The sequence below is a fragment of the Echinococcus granulosus genome, assembly GCF_000524195.1.
Source record: "Echinococcus granulosus chromosome Unknown EG_S00071, whole genome shotgun sequence".
NCBI classification, from domain to species: domain Eukaryota; kingdom Metazoa; phylum Platyhelminthes; class Cestoda; order Cyclophyllidea; family Taeniidae; genus Echinococcus; species Echinococcus granulosus.
The window spans coordinates 262,232-288,662 of NW_020170451.1; the positions used below are offsets into that span (position 1 = coordinate 262,232).

Genomic DNA, 26,431 nt, shown 5'->3' on the forward strand with positions numbered 1-26,431 from the left:
ATGCCTATCATCTCCCATATGACAAATGCAAGTATCGTGTCCGTGCATTTTGAGCTCAGAAGTAAGCTTTTTAATGTTACGGTCTTATTAGTTTTAACAGAGAGTTCACTCCTATGCTTTTCGGCGTATCGGATAACCATAGAGGAATATTATTCGTGTGGCAAACTTAGGAAACTTTTCCCACCCTCTTGGTTCCGAAGTGCAGCATCAAATAAGCTAGAAGTGATGGTGATTCATCCGTGTTATTCCGCCTAGTAGCACATAATAGTGTTGCTCACAGGCCCGTGGTTCATGCAGCGTCCTGCAACTTCCCTAAAAGCGAAAGAATGCATACTCAGACAGACTAGGTATTGCCGACGTACAGAAGGGTCAGGGGGCTACTGACATGGCCCTAAGGCCAGTCCACCAGGTGGAGGTACAGTGGCGGAGCCCCTAAGTGGCCTGTTACCAAAACCGGGAGTTAAACTGACAGTTAAATTACTACAGTTTAGCTATTTCCATGACCTTGGCCATGATTAAAATGTCTAGCTGACACTAGAAGAAGATGTTTTTTAAGTCATCGCCTGGACGCCGTGGCTTCTTCTACTTATCTATGACGTGTGTGTGCATGTGTTGAATCTTTATCCTTACCGTCGTGGTAACTTGCATCTTTTTTGTCCTTCATTAAGTTTTAAAATTGGATCTCCACTCTTTTTTACAAGGCTCAATCTTGCATAGGGAAAGAAGGACAGGTCATTATGGTTATCCCTATACATAACGTAAAATTGGATGGCATGTTTGCATGGTAATTGATGTTCGTTGCTGTGAATGGCCCATCTTCTAGCCAAGCCGCCCAAATGAGCGCACAAATGTGCAGCACGAGAGGCAGAGAAGATGGAGGAGGAAAAGGTGGAGAGACAGGTGGTCTGTTCTCAGGAGAGATAAACGCGTAGGAGGCGTCATCATCAGGTGCGTGTGTGCGTACGATTCGGGTGTCAGCAGTTTCCATGGCAGTATTCCAATAACAGTACCATATTTTGCGTAAAAATGATATTACGCGTCTCTGGATGCCTTACAGTCACTGCAGTGCAACTCATCATTACTATGCTTAGCTGACAAAACGGGGAAGTCGGTCCATAAAGGGCATGCTATTTGATGCATTTGGGAACGAGTCATCGGAAGGAAGCGATACAGAGAGACTTGTAGATGATTTTGCTTTGATTTTCTCCAATTAAATGGGAATTAGAAATTATAATTGCTGAACAGATAGCTACATTTAATGCCATAAAATAATCAGCCGTGGGCTAAACTGTTACATACATACTTAAGGCCTAGGAAAACAAGTAAAGCTATAAAGCTATTTACCATTCAAAATGTGACTCATATCGTGTTCCGGCGATTCACCTAATGTTTTTGACCGAATTCAATGACATTTGACGATACATGATAACAAAACGGCCATGCAAGGGTGCGTGTATGTGTGTGGTGATGTTCTCACTGTCTGTGGCGCTTATCTTTGGAATTCCATAGCAGACGTGTTCGGTCTAGCACGAGAAGAGTGTATTCGAGACAGCTTCAACAGGACAATAAAAAAGAAGCCACGCAAGCATGAATGTACGTGTGTGTTTTATGATTTTGGGACCTCTATTACAGCCCCTTTTGCCAGCGCTTGTGAATGTCTAGCCTCGAATCGGCAGATTGAAACACTCACAGGATGGGTCTGATTAATAGGATTGATCTGGCAAGTACTCTTTAGAAGCACTTCAACCTGGGAGAAATGTTTCTTTAAGTGTGGCTTATTTCAAAAGCCTTGGTTGTGTTGATAACCTTGTACGCGTGTAAAGCCACTGCTACAAAACCATTTCCCAAAAAGAATTCCAAGCTTCAAAATGGGCTATTTTGTGAATCTACTCAGATGATGGTAACAAGCATGTGTCTTCTGACTGATTTTGCCAGATGAAAGGTATTGTGAAAGTAAAATAAATAGGCAACAAAAAGTATAGTATGGGTACCCAAAACTGAAGATTTACTTGCTTGAAGAAAGCCGAAATTCCCACGTTATACCCGTCATCTTGTTCACTACGTACCTCCAAACGAATCTGAACTAATAGAAGGCACTTCGGATTGGGGTACCCTCTACTGTCACTTCTCGCTTCATTGGAAGGGTGACGTTTCTTGTATTCTCAGTAAGGCAACATTTTTTTCTCGCATGTCAGGGATTTCTTTACCTTTTTCCACTTCTCTCTTCTACTTTCTTCCATTTTAACGATAGAAACAAACTCATTTACTTTAGCTATTAGATCTGTGTTCCTTCTCAGTTTCTTAATTCCAATTATACATTTGCTCATTGCTAAGGAAACATCTGATAAACTGTGTTGGAGTAGTTAGCGTCTCCACTGACTTGTTTATGTCTGCCTATGGATCAGTGTCTTAAATAATTTCTTGTTTTGAGAGCTTGTATTTCCTACCAGCTCTTGAAAGCCACCAGTATGCGTGTACTGAAGCGTTTCAAACATTTATTCCATTCCATTCCTATTTGTCCCGACTATTCTCATGCCAAATTTGGCATGTCGAACAGGCAGTTCCAATTGTTCTGGTGCCACTCCCTAGATCGCTTATGGCTTGTCAAGCATAATCATTGATGCTGCGAGTCTCTACATTTGGCACAGACTGTTTGGCTCAGGAGACAAAGATTTCATGGCGTGTATTTATTAATGGTGTACGTGCGTACGAGAGTCTTGGCAAGACAAAAGCTGAATCACTTTAATTCGTCTGATTTGTCTGAAAATGTGCTTAATCCCATACAACATTTCAAGTATCAACCATCAGGGACGGTGAGTAAATTCAACTCTTCGTTTTACCAACTTCAAAACACCAGTAATCTTTTTTTCTTGGAGGCAGCGGTACTAGTTTATTGTGCTTATCTTCCACGTACGATCAAATTCTATAATTTAGGCTTCAAATAATTGTACTTAAATTTTGACCAAAATAATGCAACCTACGTTTACTGAAATTTGACATTTAGTTCATTTGTCAAAGTAGGCGTAGTAGTGACAAGACTGAATAGCTCTAATTTATGCCAAACCTTTTCGACCAGCGTGCAGAGACCACATAACTGGACCAGACAGCATCCCTCCTCAATGCTTTTTATGCTAGATGTGCATGCAATTTATGGAGCAGGTTGTCATAATCTGACAATAGACTGAAATAGTCATCGCGACCAGACTTACTGCTTCCTCAAAAGATGATTCAGAGTGAGCTTTTAGGAGTATCACGTTGCCGGCTGTGCTACAGACCGTTGAGGAGGTGAGAGTGCCATGCATTATGTTTCAATGCTGCGGATAGACAAAAAAACAATCGTCTACGAGAAACGTTTCCTCTTTCAGACGGTGGATGCTAATATGTGCCGTATCCGAAGGAAGTCATTATCGTGTAATTGCAAGCTGGTTATTTTCTGTGACAGTATCAGATATTTTTGTGAACTTCACCTCCATAAAAAGTTTGTGGTCTTAATGTTTTAAGCTATTCCGCAGCCAAGAGTCTTAAAGAGTGTTTATCCCCACTTCCGCTCCTATATCAACTTTCATTAGGGTTTACATGAAAACAAACTAAATAATCACACCCACAATTTTAGGAATGGCCCTGTAAATACTAGTTATTTTTGGCCGGTGACGAGTTGAGAAGAAAGGCGTGATAGGACTGGATCTTGAGGTTAAACCTACCTAGTCCAAAGCCAGGCCAAATTCAAGCGTTGATTTTTTTGGAACTTTTATTTTTCCAGACTTGACAAATAATTCGTAACTGTTATTCCACTTTTGACCGCACTGGCGCTCTCTATCGCTTTTACTCCCTTAGCCTTCTCTCTGCTGCCCATTTTAGCCCTGCTGACTCACACCATACACACACACACCCACGTAAACCGCCTTTCGCTCCGGTATCAACTTCCCGTCTATTCCACCGTCTTCCACTTCCCTCCCCTTCTCCTGTCTCAAGCATCTCCTCTGACTATGGTTGCTTGAATATCGCATCTGAAGGTATCTATAGCAGTGTACTAGTGATAGATTGAAGTCAACTGATCAACTGGTCGAAGTGAAGAGTGGATCATTGTTGAGCCATCTGGCGCACACCGTGCATCTTCATGAGCGCTGGCGTCGCCTGAAGGCGCCGCACTTGTCCTGCTGAGAATGGCACTCGCTTCCGCTGTAAACAAAACGCTACAATGGATGATAAATAGATAGAATGGGCGACACGTCATAGTCATGGTCACACGCACAGACGTTTAGGACACGCCTAGAACCCATGTGCAATGACGCGGCTTCTTAATTCACGAGCTTCGCACCATTTCTCTACCTCCCTCCCTCCCCCTTTCCGCTCTCCTCTCCGCGACGTCGGTAGTGGTGGCCCATGTTGCTGTTGCTGTTGTTGTAATGAGTCAGTGGTCCTCCAGAGATCACATTAACCTGCTATCAGCACATGAATATGCGCATTCATAGCCATCGGCTGCAGCAACATCGGTGTTTGCGGTGGTGGTGTTAGCGGCGGTCTATTCCCGTCATACGGAGCCAAGAAATTGTCACCCCACATCCTTCTTATGCTCACTCTATTTTCTGTCCTTGCGCCGCTTCTACAGTTGTTGCTGTTGTTGTGATGGTCACACTCGCTATGACTAATAGCTTTGGCTAATGAGTGGGGATGACAGATTCTAGCCATGATTAAATTATCCCTAGTCTTCCCTCCTGCCTCTCCGAATTAATCCAGCCCAAATATATCTTCTTCCTTGCTGATTGCTGCTAATACCTTGCCTCCTTGTGCCCATTAAATGTTCGGGTAGCAGTGTTTGGTATCCTCGAGACATCCTGATATGACATGACTGTTTTTGAATGGTTATCCTAATGAAACTTGACTTTTAAGGTCAGTGCTGTGGCCCTTCTATTTTTGTGAATTTGACTTATTCCGACATCTTTTGTCAAAAGGCTCGACAGACGATAGTACAGGAGCCATGGATAGCGGGTTCCGTGCGTACGGTGAGCTCAGTCCAATCAGACACAGCGGCGGCAGCGCGCCTCCCTGATTTGACAAGTCCCGCCACCTCCGCTTCAAGCATTCTCACCGAGGTGAGAACTCAAGGCAAGCCAGTGATGGGGCTGAGACAGCACATCCAGACCCGAAAACCGCGCATCCTCTCACAGGCTCAGCTTTCACAGTCCTGTAGTGGTGTGGGTGTCAACGGAAACCGGCCTCAAAGAGACAGCACTCAGAGTCCTCAAATTTCTCAGCCGATTTCAGAGTTCTCACTAAACTTTGAGGCTACGGAGCAGGCGGGTAGATTGTCCAAAGCTTCCTTCGCCTGTGATGACCGCGTGGGGCAGGTTTGTTGAGTAATTCATTCAGCATTTCATCATGTGAAACTGTATATGTGCTAAGGTACCATCATGAAACTGTCAGTGACAAGATTGGTAAATATGGTAGGTGATCCTTTGGCAGTGCTTCACTAACAGGCCTAATCTTATGCCAGCAATATGAGGTTGAGTGTAATTCTAATTATGTTGGATGCTGTTTGACGCATTTTTTTTTTATTTCTGAAGCGACACTGCTATTATTTTACTAAAATTCCTTTTAAAGATTGATTGGAGGAAGGTAAAACGGCCTTTTCTTAACAATAGTTTGGGAATTGTGTAACTAACTTTTTATTGCTTGTATTCAATCCATATTTACTGGGATTTATTTCAATGCATTGCCCCAGGTCTTTCCTGAATGTGAACTGAGACACAATACTTGGGCGGAATATGTATTGCCGACGTAGGGGAGGGCTGAGGAACTACAAGTATGACCTAGAAACCGTGCTGCCCAGTGGAAGTGCAAAGTCGGAAACCTAAGTATCAAAACGATCAGTTAAACAAATATTCATGGTGTTTCATTAAGTTAATATTACCTATAACGTAAAATGCTGTTCCTACTATCTTGATGTTAGTCAACCCAGGGATGACTGGGTGCCAATATTTAAGAAGGCTTTCTTCAAACTCGCGTTAAAAATATCTCAGAGCAATGTATGACTTGTTTGACTCCGGTGAAGCATTACAGATATTTGCTAGCGTCAAATGGCACTTATTTAACCGGAAATAAGGCTTATTTGGTGACTTTTCTCCTTAGGCTATACAAACACTGCATTACCGCTCTCAAGGGATCCGCGGTTTGCTCGTACACCTCCGTAGTTCTTTTAAAACCAACTCAGCAGGCGGCTTGCTGCACGATAAAGTTGTTGATGTGAATGCAAAAGCCATGCATAAATACTTGTTTGGAATTAGCTATCTAACGGAATAAAATGCGCATAGTTAAGAAAATCTGTTGAGTTAAGTACTCCTCCCACCCGTCTGCTATCAGGGTTTGGCAACTACTCGACTACCACAGTCCACAAAAATGTGTCCTATTTAGAGCTGTACTGCTCAAAGATAAAAGCTAAATTGTTCTCGGACTAGGGACCTGCTCTATTTAATTTGCTGCCTCAAGCTCTATCAATCTGTCTGGTGGAACCGAATGTCATAAAATGGCAGAAGCATATCTCACATGCATGGAACGCTGGCAGCCAAAGTACTAATGATGTCCTATCGACGGGTCAGGCACATGAGAGAAGGGAGACAAGTTAGACCTTTTTCGACCCATGAGTTTGAATTTGCTAAGGAGAAATCAAAACGAATAAGGCTTCGAACAGCTTCGTCCGGCTTGCGTGATACCGTCAATCCGGCGCCAGTGAAACCACAAAACCTCTGAAACAGCTAATGCATTCATTGAAAATAAAAATAACTTTTAGTTTCTCCTTTCCTCCTCTCGACTGTCTTGTTCAGCAACCCACTTCGGATAGGGAGAGTGGGGTGGGCTGGGGAGAGAGGACAAAAGCAAAAGCCAAGAATTGACATAGTTTTTTCGGGAATAAGAAATTCTCTATCAGACATTTGCACTATCAGGTCTGGGGAGTTAATTCATAATAATTAGTGTGCAAGAGACGAGTTGCAGGAAATAATCACAATTCTGCATGCTGGACGGCGGATGTATTTTACCTCGCCTGTAAGACGTGTGAGCACTTGCGTGTGTGATATCAGTGAGTTCATGTGCGGTAGGGATTCGCACAACATGAAGTGTTTTCGTTCAAAGGCGTGCACCTGATGGGGTTGGTGTGGAGTTCCGTACAAACTCCATCTTCAGACATAATTAATTGTGGTTGTGGTGTGGCGGCTCTGATGATAACGGAAACAACGACAGCACCGGTAGCAGTAGTAGTAGAGGTACAAAACTGCCAAAGTCTGAATGAAGTAAAGGCAAGTTTATGTGTTGTAAGCGCGTTCTCAAATCAAATTTATCTCATCTGGTGGCACAGTTAAGGTATGAAGGTAGAGGAGTGACTTTTGAAGCAAGACCAGAAGCCCGAATTCAATTGTATTTGGATGTGCAATCATTTGTGACAAAGATGGCACCCAAGTGAGTCACTGGCATTTACCGACTGGGCACGTATTCGCTTCATTACTTGCAATCAGGTCCCTGCACTTCTGATGCCTACACACACACACACTCATGCATAAACCTGTTACCCCGGAGATGCATAAATCAAGACCCACCTTCCCAGTGCCTCGTTTCCTCCTCCCCTGGCTGACCATCAAATCAACCCTCCGGCACTCGAGGCAGCGATAGGGGGAATGACGCTAGGAAGGTGGGAAGTGCTAACCAATCGCACTTGTCTCCCCTACGGGGTCCACCTCATTAACTGCGACCTTGGTAACCATATTGACATTGAGGTCTAGGTTGGGCAAATTTTGGTCGCTTTGCTTTTCATTATCTGATACCAGACGCGTCGATTGATAGAAACGTGCCCAAAAGACAAATAGTCCAGTTGAAGTACGGTAAATCGTTTGAAATTAGCGGATGAATTACTAATTTGGTGGTTCGTCCCCTTCCCCACTATTTTTGGCATTCGTGAGTCAGAATTCTTGCTCTACCTAATGCGCTTAGAAACAAATCCTACTCATGTCAATGGTTTATAATGCACTTCCCAAGTTTCTGGGACCATTATTACGATAAACTTTTAATTTTGTACATCGTTAGTGACGAGTCTTCCTGAACCCTCCAGTTGGGCAGATAGCGCATTCGATGTCTTATGCATTTCAGATGTGCAGACAGTTATGCGTCCTCCTGATGATTTTATCCAAACACAAGCTACGCATGCTCAGCCAAAAGCGCATTTGTTAAGACCTCGAGAAGATTTGGCAATTTAGGACATTAAGAGCTATGACATTTAATTAGTCCACATTTAATGACCGTGAGGGGCTGGTCAAGCATCACATGACGGTTTCCAGCTTGATAAAAAGTGGTAAATCACAATTCAATCGCGTTGATCACTATTCTATTTTGAGACATCTTGTAAACTACTATGGCGCTTGGAGTCTGTCCTGAAGAAGAAAAAACGTACATTAGTAGAGTGGAAAGGCTGGAGGCCAATGGAGTAGTCCAGAGGCCACTCTGCCCGACGTAAGCACGAAGGTGGAGCCCTGAATTCCAAAACAGAGTTAAACAAACGAGCACGATGATACATTGCACGATGATCACCTTCAGAATCTATTTATCCGGTAATTAACTTAAGTTTAATTGTCATCCTCTACTTTTTTTGCGTAAAATGTTTGTATATGCTATTACAAGGGGAGAAAGTAAAATCAAGACCATCCAGTTTACCATTGAAATGCCAAATTTTATCCCCAAATCAGTTTCAACAAGTATTCGAGATTTCTCCAGCTATGATTCTCTCTAAAGTAGTCTCCATTCGAAGTTACAGAACTAGGTCGCAGATACGAAGGAGACCACCACCCTCATACCTCAAATGAATGATTACCACTTTCAGTTACAGCCATGTGCTCTAACTTATGCTTCGTTGAATGATCTTAAGCCACCATAATCTGCTCCATTTGGTAAAATAAAAACACTACTAGACATTAATTCAAGCATTAATTCGGTGTAAATTTGAGTGATGAGGCGCCATGAGAACAAAATTAACAAAACCATATTTTGCATAAGCTCTCCTTTCAAAGGGTGGGTTTAAGTTCGAGCGAAAAGTAAAAAAGGACCGAGCTTTTTCTCTTAAGGGCGATTAAAGCTGCAGCAGCTGCTTCGTCTCACAATGTAATTTTTGCACAAAATTGCGCCCCATGAAGTTATTCCACCCAAAGTTGCAAGTTGTATGGCCTATGAGTCGGCCTTTGCACAAAGGGCTTCCCACGCCTTATCATGTCTGTTCACATCTCCACCCCTTGTGTCATCACTTAGGCTTGCAGGTGACAGTCATTCAGATTATTATGGTACTTGCGCAAAGAATCGGGGCGCTATCCAGTCTATGGCCATTAGTGACATTGCCTTTTCAAAAAGAAGATTTTTAAGCCTTGTTGATTTTGACTGGAGAATGTACATAATTTTTTTACATCTGAGTGCTATTACATTCATCGCCAAGTAAATGTGTTGTTTTTACATCTGGCGAGTGCTTTTTGGAAGTTTAGTATTCGCCCGATCGTTCGATCACTCTTCCAAGTGCTATGATAAAATTATCAGGATTGCACACATACATGTCTGTAGACTGTGCGACCAATTGCTCAGCTATTTCAACCAGCTAGTGTTCATTAACAGCGATAGAATTAACTATAGCTATTTACTTTTAAATAGAGGACATAAAAACAGTAAAGAGGGGCATGTTTCAAGGTCAGTTGGACAAGTTTTAGAAATTTGCCTGTATACTGCAGCTCCAGTACCCCACCTCGACGGTTCGGAAGGGTATCTTCGATTGTGCAGACCAAATGTGCGCCACAATCAGGCAGTGGTTTTTCGGATGCAGTGTGCTTAGTGGAGAAGCAAGCACCACCCCCACTGCCACATCCCCACTTGCGTCTGTGCTGCGCGCTTTCGACCCTGAAAGCGACCAGATCCGAGTCCGTGCGCAGGTTCCTTGGACGTCTCTCTTGAGTGTTGGTGTATGATCGTGGTGGTGGTAGTGGCGGCAGCAGCAGGTGTGAATGGGATTGCCTGGGCTATGCTACCGGTGTTGTGAATCCTTGCGCACATCCCCTCTGTAGGAATAATGGTTCTGTGGGACCTTTACTAGCACATTTAGGGTTCAATTGGTCTCACTATGCCGTGATTAAGAAATATCGGGTACACGCCAGACCATGCTTCACTCTAAAGTATTCACCATTTCAGCAATATATTACATATTGTCAGGATTTTCCTACCATTCACTGTGGTCAGAATAAGTTTTGTAGCGAAATTTAATGCTTAGAGGGGTACCCTCCAATACCTACTTTATTATTTTCATGAACCTAATTGGTAAATCACATATTTCGCCACCTTAAAATTCCTCAACAAGTAACTACCGTGGGTGCTTATCTCGCCAAAAAGTGAATGTCACTAAGTACAGTCTTCTTAAGATGAAAATCACCGAAAGGGCAACGATTTTAAACTCTACCACTGCGCGAATGAACCCAAAACTTATGATAGCGGAAATTTTTCGTAGATAAAGTATTTACTGTCTTTGAGAAGCAACAGCAACTAGTGGTGTACAACCTTTATTAGGATTTAGTGATTAAACGAATAAGCAAATTTTCTCCCTTTTTCTAGCCGCATTCGTCAGCATGGTCCGAGCGTACCTCCTCGGTTCCGCATAGTTGTCGCAGCGGCGACAATAACAGGGGCAGTGAAACGGCCACGGCAGCTTTGGGGGGAACAGGAGGGGATGAGGCTGAGCCACAGTGGGTGCGCTATTGTGTAAGCTGTTGCTTAGGGGCCACCGACACCGGTGGAGGCGGGGGTATTTCCCCCTCGGTGGGGGTAGCCCAGACCCTTTTGACCGGTCTGGCAGGAGCGGCACCTTACCCGCGGCTTGCAGATGTCGCACGGTGCTCTCTCCTAGCCTGTGAGCAGCGCGAGGCGCTATGTGCTCGGCAGGATGCCGAAATCGCTGTCCTTGAAGCCTCTTTGGCTGAGGCGAAGGCTACTGGTAATCAGCTCCACTGTCGTCTCAGCCAAATTGAGGCCTCATGGGGTGCTGCTAACCGCGCTGCTGAATTGGCCGACATGGCTCTTGAGACTAGCGGTGTGCTTGTGCATGTAAGTTCTCGCCGTCCTCGCAAAACTTTGGTTTTTGTCACATTTATCAATGTCTTCCATAAGAGCTTTGGTGACTATGTATGTCTAATCTAATTGTCACATTTGGTAACTTGGAAATAGTTTCTTCATTTCATTGAGAGTTAAAATATTATTTATCATTAGTTTATAGCAATCACTGAGCTAAATGTGCGTAATATTACTGTCACATTTCGTTTTGAAGCTAGGGGGGATTAAACGAGTACTTCTATCGGATTTTTAAAACTTTCCAGTCAGACCGACACTTGTGCAAGCTAATAATACCTGGAGGGAACCCTCAAAACAATGTAAAAGATAAATTTCTTTTCCAGTCGGGAAAGACGGAACCCTGCTATTAATTTTAAATTCATTAATTTGTATATCCAGGCCAACTTTGGTCATTAGGCGGGAAAGCACTGCTTGTGTAAGTCCAAATAAATCAAAATATTTTTGTCCTTGTGAAATTTGTTGCGTTTGATCTTCTGGGGAGGCTTTTTACTTATCCATGACTTGCGCCAGCTGTACTCCTCGGAACTGGCTCTGTTACTGCATAAACAACCACACACTGAGAGGCGTCCGAAATCAAGGAAATCACTTCAGGACAGGTCTTTCGGACGCCATTCGCTGTCTAGATCCGCATTCACTAGCAGTTCCACATCAACCTCTTCCTCGTCATCATCTTGTTCCTCCTCCTCCGGGGACGAACCCCAACGATCCTGCAAAGCCTCAAGTGCCTCTGTAGTACCGGCCAGTTGCCACCACGTTGCTTCGGTGAAAAAGAGCATTGGCCGACAGATCCAGCCACCCGCTGCCACCAGTGATAGCGGAAGCAATGTCTATGCTCTCTATGCAATGAATGAAAAATCCTCCGACGAGGCCTTGCACCTTTCTATACCAACTTGGATCCCGCCCCATGCCGTGTGCAGTGGACCTGCATGTTTGCGACTCCTCAAAATGCAGAGGTACGGCCTTTTCATTTATAAGGCCAAACTTTCCGAAGACATCAAATTACAAGATTGCATCAGAATATTAAACTTATAAATCAAGTATTTTTAATGAATAGAAGCTCAGCGTGATTACCATTGAGTTGTCATTTAAAAACACTAAAATTAATGTAATTATGCAACATCTCAGCAGAACTTATTCCGTACTTGAAAGTGGTACTTGGGAAGCAGCGATCAACTCAAATCTCATCTGAATATATACTTTAATACTGACTATTCTGGTTATTCCTGCCTGCGAGCTGAAATCCATATCCTTCATTTGAGAGTAAATTGGTGTAGAGATTGGCGATTGAATGCATTTGTGTTTTGGTGATTTAAAAGTTATGGCTTCAAAACATCGCATCGCAATATCCTGATTTTTCACAGCACCGCAATAATAGCGACCCAGCGACGTATTCATAAATTCACATGAGAAGAAATATTCTAGTGCTCCTGGCTGCTCCGGGCAGGACCTGACCCGCCCCCCTTCTAAACGCTGATAAATGACTCACCTGGGGGCCACTTAATTGGTATTTTTTTAATAAGTCCCTACTTCTTGGGCAAGCACATACACACACACACAGATACACCCTGAGAAGCACAGCCGTTGGATTACCCTCACTCCTTCATCGCTGTGATCAAGAAGAGACTCATTTTTGTGTCGGTAGGTTTCAGTGATTTCAATGGGGGATGGACAGTGGGTGGGGAACATAAGACTCAGTAACAGGACGCACAGCTCAGTTCTTGATAATGACCGATAGGATCGTAATTCATCATTAATTCACATATTTGGTTGCCCTGCCATACTCGTTTTACCTCACCTTAGCTGTTAGCTGAGGGTTGGGTCATTTTGTGTATGGTTTTGGCTGAAGGAGGGGGGCTCGAGTGCGTATTTAGTACTAGATCAACGAGTTACACAGTGAGACACGTTAAATTGTGCTGCGACTTAGATGTCCAAGTCCTCTTTGACTAGTTTAACTACAGCACTTGATCCTTTCCTAAACACAAACCCTATCCCCACTCCACAGGCGTAGACAAGTATTAGTGGCATCTTTGTTTCGTGTTAATTATCCATTTAAGACCATCAAAATGTCATAAGCGTGTATTATGGCAGACAATTGAGCAGTCAAACAGATACTGCATTTGAAATTTGGAGGCTATCAATACACATCATTTTGCTTGTTATAAAGTTACCAAATCAGAAGTAAAGTGATGAACAATGTCATTGTGGGCATGATAAATAAACATTTGATTTCGTGATGTACTTTCAGTAAGCCCAAGTGTGCTAGTGCAAGCAAGAAAGAATAAAAAACAGAAGTTTGTCCCTGAAAATGTAGGAAACGAAGCGGCATGAGTTGTGACGGCAAATGAAAAATGTCGTCCATATGTGCCTTCTTATCTTCATCAAAGAGAAATTAACGGATATTTCCATTTAAAAGCACGTAATTTAATTCAAGCGCTCTTGTTATCTACTTTGAATCTCTATAACCGTCCATTGTAGGCATCAAACCGAGCTGACAGCCCTGCATCTGCTCGGCCGATTCGCATCCACATCAGAGCCCTTTCTAAAGCCTGAAAGTCTCAATTCCACAATTGTAGAAGACTTTGGTCATAGCACCACCAATGGTAATCGCAGCACGGCGACGGGGACAGAAAGCGGGCTAGGAGCGGAGTCTGGAGGCAGCAGCTCAGGTATGGGGGCTCATGGGGTGTACACAAATGCTTGGGGCATCGCTACCAGACCTGCTGCCTCCACACGACATGCCTTCAAGTCTGGTGGGGGGGGCGATTGTGGTTGGCAGACACCCGACTCCGGTGCGGACAGTTTCAGCACCAACGATCACACCGCCAGCACTGCGGCCACCAAAGCCACTGCGAGCCTTGCGGTCATAGCTGGCGTACCGAACACACATACCTGCGCCTCCTGTTCCTCCAACTCTTCTTCCTCTTCTGCCGCCGCCGGTGCTGTAGTTATCAACTCAGGCGTAGGTGCGGGAGTATCCGATGCTACTGCTGTGCTCCACGACGTTAATGTGTGGACTCGAGTGAAGGAGATGAGGTTGCGCCATATTTTGGATCAGATTATTTGGGAACGAATGCTGGTGAGAAGCACCATCGCTGTAGGCGTCAACAACCTCGAAGCCGGTTGCTCGGGAGTTCCGCGGGGTGGAGAATCCCACTACGTGAAACCATATACTGGAAGTGAGGTGAGTTTGCCAGTGGACTCTTCAACTAAACCATTTCCATCTTTACTCATAGAGTTTAAACGATTAAAACAATTTCTTTACTCAATTTTAGATTAATTTTAGAGTAAATGAAACGCTTCAGTTGCTATCATCTTACGCACAGTGTTGCAGATCGATGTGACTGAAATCGTTTCTTGTTTTGGTACATTTACATCTTCGTTAAAATGGGGTCGCAAGATACCGACCGTATTTTCTAAATCAGACTCGATTTAATACAACATTAAGTTTTGCGTACCTTTTCACCTCGGAAAATTCTACGAATATCGTTTGGAGTCTGGTGAAGCCAACTCGTAGATCACTTTTGAAATTTTAAGTTGTTTACAGATATATTTGATCCCCATCGCGACATTTTCGACCTAGATGAAAGGTCAAATTAACTGCCTCACTGTCCATCTCCTTCCAAAAAGCAGTCTTTTATTGACTAAAGAGTATCCCCAGAAATTAGATTACCTCTTTGTCGCACCGCCACTCCTAAATGGATGGCATTACCCTTTGTCGACTTTCACTGTCTTCACACACTTCTTCCATAGCAAAAGGATAAGATGGTGTTTAGAATTTTAAATTTGATTTGATGCCGAATGTTTGGCATATCTACCTCTAATAATCTAGAAGATGCTTAATGGTCGAGGACCACTTTTGGGCGACATCCTCGTTATGTCAGCAATATAATCATTGAAGAATTTGATGGGGACCTATGTCTTCCTTTTGCCAGAAACCATCAAAGTAGAGGCGTTCCTCTACTGACATTTTAGCCTAGTTCTTCGATGAGCACTTCCTTGTCCTCATTGTCAAACGGTATCGAGGACACAAAGCCGGAAATCAGATGACTTGCAATATTTCGCAGTGCTAGGTCATAGGCTATTTCAAAGGAAACTTTTCAATGGGTCAAATTTGCAGCACCTTGTTTCAGTGCATCTCGCGCCACCCAGACAGAGCCGTCAACCGTCCGTATTAAAATGACAGTAACGTCAAACGTGTGTTTCGAGGACACTCAGAGGCTGAAGCTATTGGGGTGAAGCCAACCGTATATACATAGTTATCATCCTTTAAGTATAACATCGGGTTAACAACATTGGTGGCATTCTTCAAATAGGACAAGTCTCATAGCTAATTTGTTCAAAAATTGTCTTTTCTTTGTCAAAGTTCTTCGTAATCTGCTTCAATTTATGATTTAATGGAAGATGTAATTCTATCAGCAAAATAGCCTAATTAATTTCCCCGGCCCGCCTAGAGTCATTAGCATAAAATGTCAAGCACCGAAGGCGAACCTCTAGATGGCACGAAACCGCTTCTGTTGTCTGATGCCAGGATATCGCCGAATTTTCAGGCACTTCATTGTCTGAACACTTGACTTTACCATCAGCCTTGTTTCATTTCTCGTTCACATCTACCCGGGAATCCCGCATGCATTGCTGATTTTAACCATACATTTTTGGCCATTCCTATTTTTGTAAATGAAAATTTTTGTTATCAGAAGCCACTTTTTTAACGGCTCTCACATAAAGGAATACGAATCGGAATCTATAAATAACCAGCGAAACGTTCAAGTATGAAAATACTGATTTCGTTTCAAAAGTGGACTCGTTTTGACAACGTTTTAAAATGCTTAATTTGTCCACTTGATCTGTTGCTGTAATGCACCGCACTGAGTCTTCGCTGAAGTCGTAATAAGTCGAAGTGGCATAAAGGAATACGTATTACCAATGTATGGAATATGTGGGCGGCTATAAAACTGGCCCGGTGTGGAAGTACAAACTCCTGAGACTGATGTTCCCGTGTAGCTAAACCCGCTTAAAGCAAATATGAAACCACTGTATTATCAGACCTCACATGCATTTTTAAGCATGGACTAAAACTTTACTTACAAAATGTAGGGGGTTTGGGTTTTATCTTTTTCGTGATACTAAAACAAAAGTCGTTTAGTTCTGTCTTAATAACTATGAAAAAGTAGTCAGTGCCAGTTGGCTTAACGAATTCATACAGCGCTAGTTATGAAGTATGAAGTATTCGGTTCTAGTGTAATGTATTAATTGTTTGTTTAACTCTGGGTTTTGGTGACTGGCCGCCTGGGTAATTTAGCCTCCCAGCCTTGCCAGTATCCACCGAGCCCTTCAATAGGTCTACAATACATATTCTGCTCGAGTATTATGTCCTCTTACGTCTTCAAGGAAGACTACGGGTGCTACAGGTTATCGGAGAGTGCTAAGAGGTTTTTAGACGACTAAATATTAGCCGTAAGTTATATCCACATCGGTAAGTAGAATTTTAAAACGGATAAAACAAGTTATCTTCCTCTATTTGCAAGCAGGATGACAGATTACAGTGAAAGAAAGTTTAATCAAGCCCTCACATATGCACAAGGCGAGGCGGATGGCAAGATTGCCTGGATGAAAATTTCGACATCACTACTCCTTTTTCCATCTTCCTGTTTTGTGTTTATTTTCATTATATTCTTATTTCCGTTTAAGTTTGTCTGCAGCAGCATTATTGGCTGGAGATTACGGTAAATAAATAAGAGCCGCCCAATCATTGCATACCTTGGAGGTCACTGAAAATTACTACACTCAATTATTTTCTCCCTCGTGTTTTCGTGGACGAGTAAGCTATATTTCGCACATTTGGTCTGATAGCATTGCTTCCCCATGTTTGATCAGAATGTATGCACCATACCGGTCACGTTCATTTCTTGTGCTTGTGACTGACTGCTGGAGCATCCACGTTTTTGGTGGATTCACGTAGACTTGTAAGTAGTGCAAGGATTTTAAGTGAGAGGAATCGGTTTTGCACTCAAACAGGCATTTTTACACAAGTGATCAACTTTTAGCTTAGGTCAATCTCGCATTGAAGGCAGGTATACAAGGGTTGAAGCATTGACCTTGGCATTTTGTTTTGGCCAAATACAGCTACCTACAATTCACATGCTCGGAGGCGTAGGCAACAATTTAGATGCATGGTGTAGATTTTGATAACCTTGTTTGGGGACGCCTTTTCACCTACCCATCTCCACCCCCCTGCCTACCTATTCACCACCGCCATCTACCCGCACATGCACACGCACACGCAGATGCGCTCGCCACCAACCCTTCCAAACACGCTTTTCCAAATCGCATTTGTGTGCATGTGTTTAGCAGACCCCAGTGAGTCACGGCGGGTTCTTACGCGGGCGTGGGTCGTCTTCGCCTCTAAAGGTCAGCACGATCCAAATGCCTCAGGCTCTCTCTCTGTGTGTGCATATATGCAAGTGCCTGAGCGTTTAATGGTGCGGAGTGCATAAAAACTCGAGTGATTGGGAAATTCGCGGAAAAAAGAAACACTATTGCATTGCACATTTGGAGGTAATTCAATATGAGTCATAGAATGAAATCGTCCATCTTCAATAAACTCACTAAATGTGTATATTTATATTTTGTGGTCCAGTAGTGACCCAATTATTTTCCTTGTAAGAAGAGAAAAACGCAAATATTTTAATGGAATGGGGAGATTGGGTTTCAGAAGTCTGGTCATTTCTCACCGAAATGGTATTTGGTCTACCTCCTTACATTTCAGATACCTGCCTACAGTGAAGGTGGACCCATGGGTATGACGACACAGGACTCCAGAGACCCTGCAATTTCAAACCGACTCAACGCACTCTTCATGGTGGATACGGCAGCTCTGATGCAGGTATGTGTCCCTTGATGGTTTGCTTGCTTGAGTTGATGCTGTAGTTGGGAATTAGTCCCAATGTGATCTGATAAAAATAGTTATATTCCGTAGATAGCACCAAAGTGTTGTGAAATTCTAACTACTACTGGGAAATGCTACAGTCTTTCTATGCACAGGGTCGGGTTTTTCAACGAAAATACGTAAGACTTCTGTGAAAATTCCTCTCTGCAAAATTCTGTTTCTCTGTGCATATAAATAGTGGTCGGAAGGGTATTTTTTGCATGGCGCAATTACCCTACTTTGCAAAATGTTTGTGTCCCGCACTGTCCAGAAGACCACCATTATTTTATCCTGTTTGCTTGATCTCATTATGATGTACTACTGTCTTTTTGGCACATACTCAATCAACATACATTCTTAGATAGTCTGTCACTGGCAAAGAAATGGGAAGCAAATTTCAAATTAAGAGCTAACCATACTTGTATAACGTATAGCATTCGAAACTGTTTCGTCAACTAGATACACTAACTTCCCGTATTCATTTTGTGAAGCGTTAGTGAATTCCTTTATGAAATCTAATTTGCGCTATGTAGTGCCCTGATAGATCCCCGAATGCGAAAGAAAACATAGTACTAGGGCCGACTATGTGTTGCCGACGCAGATAAGGGGTCGGGGTGCTACTCACATGTCCTGGAGGCTATGCTTTCCAGTGGAAGTACAGAGGTGAAGCCTTAAGTTTTCACCAAGACAAGTCGAAGAACTAAACAAATAGTCAAAGTATTGTATAGCCACTCTCCCATGTTAAATGCTGTCCTCAGCGCTCCCTTGGCCAACCCCCCCATCAACCATCACAACGTCGTAGTCGGTGCTGTAAGAAAAATCGACTACAAACCAACTGCACCTGTCATCGAATTTGCTCACAACATCACAGATCCCTCTTGACAATCCCACTAAATCTCGACTTTTATCCTGTTTGGGTATTGTATTGGGAGGGGGGCAGAGTGTGCTGGCCATCATGTATTTTCATCGCCAGTTGAAAGAACACTGGCTTAAATGCAGGGTCATTTAATAAAGGACGGGCCTAAAATAATATCGTGTGGATAGAGTTTACCGCTTATTCCTCCTTGCCACTTTGTTCTCACTCCAGTACTGCCCAGCCACTTCTATCTATCTAGGTTCTATCCAGCTAGTAGAGAAGTGGAAGAAGTCTACATCTACATTCAGTCTGCATCTTCAAACAGGCACTGCAGACAGTTCACAGACACTGTTGCTGAAATCGTTATAGTAATCCTGCAGAAGACAAAACTGGGGTAGTTGTCGAAGGTAGACGTCATTTTAAACCCTTCCCTTAGGGATCGTCGCAGATTTTCCCACACTCAACGTATTACCTTCATCAGTTACGCTAGTATTTAATATTTAGTGCTAGAAATCCAAGTATTCGTCCTTTATGATTGGGCTTGCTTTACGCTACCACCAGTACAGCGCCCCGGGACTTTTTTGAAGACGAAAGAAGACATAATAAGTCATTATATTAGAGCAGAATATGTATTATCGACGCATAAAAGGGATAGGGGACTACGAGCATGACCCAGGGGGCTTCGCCCAGTGGAAGTGTAGAAGCGAAGCCTTAAGCGTCCTTGAAACTAAAACGAGAAATGAAACAATTGGTTAAAGCATTACACACAAATTTGAAGTTTCTGGTACGGTGATTGGTAGTTATTTCTGTTTTTCTAAACATTTGATAGCAAAGGACTTTATGGCTTGCATTCAGCAGTTTGAACGTTCAGTTGTTTCAGCTAAAAATGTTTTTTGAACAAGTTTGTAGGTTTTTACAGACCACTAAACTTAAACCTGTGTCGTTTCTGGTGAACCGAGTTTGAAAGGAATTGTGAACGCATCTGCCTCACTCGAGAAAGGCTCTGACTAACGAGATGCTGACCCATAACTGAACAAATTTTCAAACTTAAGCAGCACAAGTCCCTCAGCTGCAAGGGTGAGAGCTCATCCCCACACTGACACAAACCCTCCACGGGCAAAATGATGAGTGTGAGGTGTCAGATTTTAAGCGCCTCTCTGTGGCTGGATGAGGAGTAATATATGTAGGCGGAGTGGGAAAAGTGGTAATTACGATAAATTTCAAAACGAACGGTTCCATCCAGCTTCTGCACAAACATACACACACACAACGTACCGTCCGTGTGCGGCGATATCCCTAAATGCACTAATCTTGCTCATCTCTGACAAATATGTTTATTTTAGGAAGTAACAGGAACCAACTAAATCATCTTAACAAAGCGTAAAATACATCACACTGTCACGGCAATGCTTATGACATCTGACAAATGCATTTGAAAGGCGTATTCCTTTTTTGTAATGCCCGAACCGGAACCACTTTATTTGGGTGGGAAATGTTTTACAACTTGATTGCAATAATTCCTAACTTAACTAATTTGGACGCGCCTTGCACTGTCATTGAAGGTACACATGCGGTTTCGTACCTATACCTCATTTCTAATATCCAGGAATGCACTAAGGAATACAGGGTCTTTACATCTCCGCCTTTCGATTAATTAAAGATTCACAAGGTTTAAATGCGATTTGGTTGAATGGTTCGCATATAGGCTTTTTTCCTTCAGCTAACTCTATAATTCGTTAGTAAATGCATTCCGCCCTCAAATAGGTTGGAAGTTTTACTGTGGCCGAGATTTTCGAGCATCACCGGTTGGATTGTGAATTCAAAAATTAATTAAACTCCATTGTGTTATCATCACTTGCATTTATTATTCGTGATTTGTATATCTCGACTATTAAATGCCTTAAACATCCCTTTAAAGTGGTATTTCGACGGCAAAATTTATCGATACCCGAAACTGAACGGTGTCTGGAGGTATTAAGGCAGACTAAACAATGCGTTTCAAATAAAGTTCAACAGTTCCGATTTCCAAGCTGCGATCTAAAATTAGAGACACATCCTTCCTTATTTTGAATTCACACTCCAAACATTCTGTTCCCCCAATTTAAATTTTCCTGTGAAATAAAATGTTTTAAGGTGCCTGCATTCGATGCTATTATCTATGGAAGCAAACGCCATTATCTCCGGTATATTGTTACATTTTTTTTGAGGAAAACGGAAGCTAAGTAACATTAGACTCTTACTACAGGGGAGGAGGAAAAGTAAATGCGACGCTACGACTAATGGGCACGAAAGATGACTGTCAAAGGCGGTGTGTTTACATCACATACAGGTTTACGTCATTGTCACACAAACAATCTTATGAAATAAGGTAGATGATAAAAATTATGCTCCCCCCAATAGATTCTTTGTGGATGTGAATTATTTAGGTAAACAAGCTAATAAAAGCGGTTTTCCCCCTTTCTCTCAATTAACGCGATGGGTTTCCCAAGTAAAATAATTTTTGTAGATTATTTAAGTAACGACGAACACATCATCGACGAATGAGTTTTTTTACGGATCTCCTACTTCTTTAGCCACGGGTCTTTAGTATCTGATTTGGATACCGGTTGCAGTGTCCCGAGTCTTTCTTGAGGACGAAAGGAAGTACCATACTAGGACTGAAAAGGTATTATCGACGTACAGGAGGCATAGGCTGCTATTGGAATGGTCTAGAGGCCATGCTTCACAGCGGACGTACAAAGGCGGAGGCTTAAGTGTACTTTAAACCAAAACAAAGAGTTGAACAAATGATCACAACATTGCGTAGCCACTCTCATGTTGAATGCTGTCCTTAGCACTCCCTTTATCCAACCTCCATCGTTGATCATCATCGCGTATCAGCGCTGTAAGGAAAATTATCGATAAAACAACCAAGCCACAATATTATCGATGCCTTCTGGCAATTTTATTGAATCTTGACCTCCGTCCTGTTTGGAAACGATATTGAGGTAGAGGAGAATGTTCTGGCCATCGTGTATGTCCATCGTCAGTTGAAAGAACACTGGCCTAAATGCGCAGTCATTTAACAAAGGATGGGATTTATAATAATATCTTGTGAATTGAGTTTTGTGTTTATTCCTCCTTGTCACTTTGTTCTCACTCCAGTGCTGCCCAGCTATTTCTATCTATCTAGGTTCTATCTAGCTAGTACAGAAATGGAGGAAACATCGCGTTTACTTAATTGACTTCTTTACAGAGGTAACTTAGACAACTCCTTAGTGAATTTTTCCGGCTGGTTCAAGGTTACTGCAGCTCCAGTTGTTAGTAGCACTCCTTCAAAGCGCAGAATGGGGGTAGTTGATGAAGGCTGACGTAGTTTTCAGCGCTTCTGTTGGAGTTCGTCGCAGATTCTCCCATGTACAGCATATGCTCTTCTTCCATCACGTTAAAGTTTGGCGTTCAAGGATGAAAATCAAGGCAGTTGACCTTTAAGATAAGGTTTGCCTTCGGCTGCCACCAACGTAGCGTCCCGAGCCTTCCTTCAAGTCAAAGGAAGTCCTAATATCAGGATGTAATATGTATTGCCGGCAAGTATAAGGGCTGAGAGGCTACTAACACTGCCCAGCGGAAGCACAAAGACTGAGGCTTAAATGTCCTTGAAAGAAAAACGGAGATTTAAACATGTAATCAAAGCATTAAATAATTGCTTGTAGACTCAAAATTGTTCATTTTTAGCAGTCAATGGAATCGGTTGAAATGGTCATTTACATTCCTTGTCTTCCTCAAACAGGACCTATGCTCAGTGAAGGAGGATAGGGCGAAGTTAAAGGTGCATAATTACATAATGGAGAAGGAGTTACGGGCGATTCAACTGAGTCACCAGCGTCACTGCCTTTTGGAGTCCACCCTGCGATCGCAATTGAACGCCCTGCAAATTGATCGTAATCTCCAAATGCTTAAGGCATCGGATCGCAGTGGCATCCCGAATCCACTCGCACAACAGATCGAAGTGAGTCCCCCTCTGTTGGAAGCATAATGCAGCTTCAGATTCGATGGTTGGTTAAATCTTTTAGGTCGCATTTTCCATCATTGCCTGCACTGCATTGAGTTGATGTACTAGTGCTTCGGAATAAGCTATTTAAATAGCCATCGTGTATTCAACAATCGGAACTCCCTTCTAGTGGTTGATAAAACCCACCGGTTGTGCACAGGCCTCAGTTTTCGTAAACATGTCTAGAGGTCTAAACGGACATATTTTTGTCGTCTGATTTACATTAAATACTAGGGCAAAAGACTCCGATAGATTGGTCTCATTAACCTTCCACTGGTGAAACTGGAGGGTGAATGTGCCGACATTATCGTGGGTCAATTTTACTCCGTTAATCACACCACGAAAACAATCTTTATGACACGAATATTTTTGTAATTGTACTTAATTACTATTCAAAATTAGGTTATAGCAAAATAGTTTTCAGATTTGGCTATTCCTTGTGAATATCATAAAGTATACCCTCATTGATAGCGAACATGAATCTAATAAAATGAATAACATTACATTTAGAGTATGCAATCAGCATTCGAATCCCTTCGAAAAGGCGCCGAGCACCACCAAACCCAGAGCGAGGAGCTTGTCAACGACCTGAAGCAAGCAAATGCAGCCCTCATCACAGCCTTTGAGAAGGCCAAGTCCAAGTACCTTGCGCGCATTCGAAAACTTGAGAGCCAAATCCTGGCTCCCTCATCCACACTGATGGTATCTCGACCTGCCTCATCCACTGCTTTCGCTCCCACCAAGCACACCATCTCCACACAACCTCCCATGGTTCCGGCTCACAAGGCGGCCCATCCGGAACCTCCCTTACCTCCCCTGTCACCCTCGCCGGCGTCCGACGTCTATGAGGTTATCCAAGACTCACACGTTGGTCCCGTAACCATCAGGAAGAATCCCGGCCAGCCCCTCCTCAATGCGACAACTTCAGGAGATGCTACTTCGCAGAATAGTTGCTACTCTCTGGTGCGAAGTGCGCCATTTTATCCGAATCAGCCTATGCCGACGATCAACAGAGCGCCTCCCAGAGCCAGATGATATGACTTACTGAGTTGCAGCCAGAACTGGCTCTGCAGATGATAACACTACACAACCGGGTCGCTTTCCACCGTCCTCTCCCTCCATTCTTCCTTCCTGTTCTGCAACTACTGTGCCTGCTGTATAAATGTGCTTCTTCTCCCTTGGCATAGATAGCTCCCCACACCTGAAATCCCATCTCCTTCTCTTACTAGGACTTATATAAAATGGTTGATTTTTTTCTCACTGTCATATGCAATAAAGATGGTGAACTACGGTCTTGTGCTATAAGGCCTAAGGATTACTCTTCCTGTTTCTATTCTGTAGAGACTTACGGAGTAGAAAAGTATTAGTTGCGGAAGGTGATCTTAAAAAATTATGCTAACGCATTCGTCCATATCACGGATCAAGGGAGAAATTTGGAATGAATAACAAATTACTTCGGTCAATTTTTTTGCGGTTTATTTTCCATTTAGCAGGAGGGTGGTACTAAATACTTTGAAGAGCCCTTGAAGACCATACATTACAAGGTTAAAAGAGGATTTACAAACTGGCCGATAGGCACCGCTTCTTCGAGTAGCTAACACTCAATGGTGAGCTGACACATATTTGTAGATAAGCACCCTTACCTCTCTATTTCAGTCTATCAGTGAGACTGAGACCTTCGACGCTTGACCTTTCAAATAAATACTCCGACACAGTTGCCACGACCTTTTTCCATCTTTACCTGATGAGTACGCACTCGCCTCTGGATTTTCAAATGACCTCAAATGTGAGAAGGCCCAGCACGGAAAACCTAACTCTGACATTTCAACCAGGATGAGTTTTCAACCTTGTCAACAATACAGACTTTTTTCGCGCTTTCACGCGTTTTTGCTTTGACGTGACGAGAAAAAGTAGGAAATGAAGCTTGACTTGCATCGAAAAGACGGGCATGGCGTTTCTACCGCTGTCTGACTCACTTTTTTTCTGGAAATTGCTGGCATCCACTGTAGCGACATCTACTTTTTAGACATATCAAAACTTCGAGGCTATCTAGAATGATAAGGCCTAACTTCGTGTTTCAACGCATCCTTTTGCATTATCCACAAGCATTAAGGACGCCATGGTTACACTAGAAATGGGTAGCTAATAATGTAAGACGTTAACTATCCCACCGTAGCACTTTATAATTCCTCCATGCACCATACATTACTAACTCCTTTGACTGATCGCGTTAAACGCAGATACACTTCACCTGACATTCAAACGGCTATTTTGTCTTCAATGCACACAAATGAAAGATTCCGAACAATGCTTCGTAGCAGAACCACACGTACACGTGTAGAGTGATTAGCCCAAGACTGGATTGGTGACTACGCATGCTTCTGCAACGGTCGTTGCCTCTGCTACAGCCGTCGTTGTTGTAGCTTGTGAGCGAGAATGGAAAAGACATGGATTATCGTCAGTGCATTTTCAAGTTAGATGAATCGCCACAGCACCCAAACGGGGCAGCAAAATTTATTTCAATTTCCGAAACACGGGAAATGTACAAATAGGATCAATAATAAATTTACATTGCCTTCCGTGTGTGCAGACTGGTTCATGTGCACCAGCAGGGCAAAGTGGCTACAAAATGGAAAAAAAGGTGAGAAGGCGAGAAATTCTAGAAACGCCACGAAGATTTATGCGCACAGAAGGGCCAAAGAAACGACAGTTAAGATGATTCTAGTTATTTATTAGACAAGCTAAGGGGCGAATTCCCGTCCATAGGGGTAAATGAAAACGGAGAAGAAAATAGATTCAACTTGCACCTTAAATGACAATCTTTTTAAGAATCATAAATTTGCCCAAAAAAGATCTTATGAACCAGTTTCTCACTAGTAATCAAAAATTTTTTACAGTCCCTTCTAACCTTGGATCGCAGGCTTCTTGCAAGCGTACATTTGAATCAAGCCAATGATTGAGTATCCACCTTTAACCTTTAGTGGTGGCGGCGAAAAAAAATATCAGCCAGGTCAGTTCAGTTACTTTAACTGTATACTTGGGAATCCTGGTATAAGGTCGCTTTAAATTAAAAATTGACTTAGACTGTTGAAAACAAACCAACAAAACAGAACCCGCACCTCAAGACAGCCAGTAAACGAGTCTGTCACTTACTCGTGATTGGAAAACATTTGTATCGGCGCTTCTGACTGCAGATATACCTCTGAATCCTCTCTTGAATTCTAAAAAGGAGGCAGAGGATAAACGACACATTCTAACAGCTCAATTTCTTGTGCTTTGTGGCGTGGAAAGGGGCGGAGGTGCACACAGGAGATGGGGCATCAAAAGTGTGACTCAATCGCAAAATTAAATCAGGTGACCAAAGTAGTCTGATTATTTATGAGTCTAGTGATTGTGGTGTGGTAGTGCCACACGCTTGTTGCTGCCCCACTGGTGTGTACCGTGTTCACAACAAGTGTGCTAGATACACAGGTATGCATGAAGA

At 42.9% G+C, this 26,431-nt stretch overlaps 1 protein-coding gene across 1 annotated transcript; it reads left to right on the forward strand. All coding sequences in view use genetic code 11, as the record gives it.

The window, feature by feature from the left end:
• Positions 1-4,285: 4,285 nt before the first annotated feature.
• Positions 4,286-24,109, forward strand: EGR_07176 (Colorectal mutant cancer protein; the record flags this gene model as incomplete). Its single annotated transcript, XM_024496425.1, has 12 exons — positions 4,286-4,370; positions 4,473-4,588; positions 4,953-5,348; positions 9,753-9,950; positions 10,624-11,112; positions 11,647-12,047; positions 13,612-14,317; positions 17,316-17,579; positions 17,903-18,019; positions 22,687-22,905; positions 23,458-23,917; positions 24,003-24,109. The coding sequence occupies 12 exons, from the start codon at positions 4,286-4,288 to the stop codon at positions 24,107-24,109; spliced, it is 3,558 nt and encodes a 1,185-aa protein (XP_024349180.1).
• Positions 24,110-26,431: the final 2,322 nt, after the last annotated feature.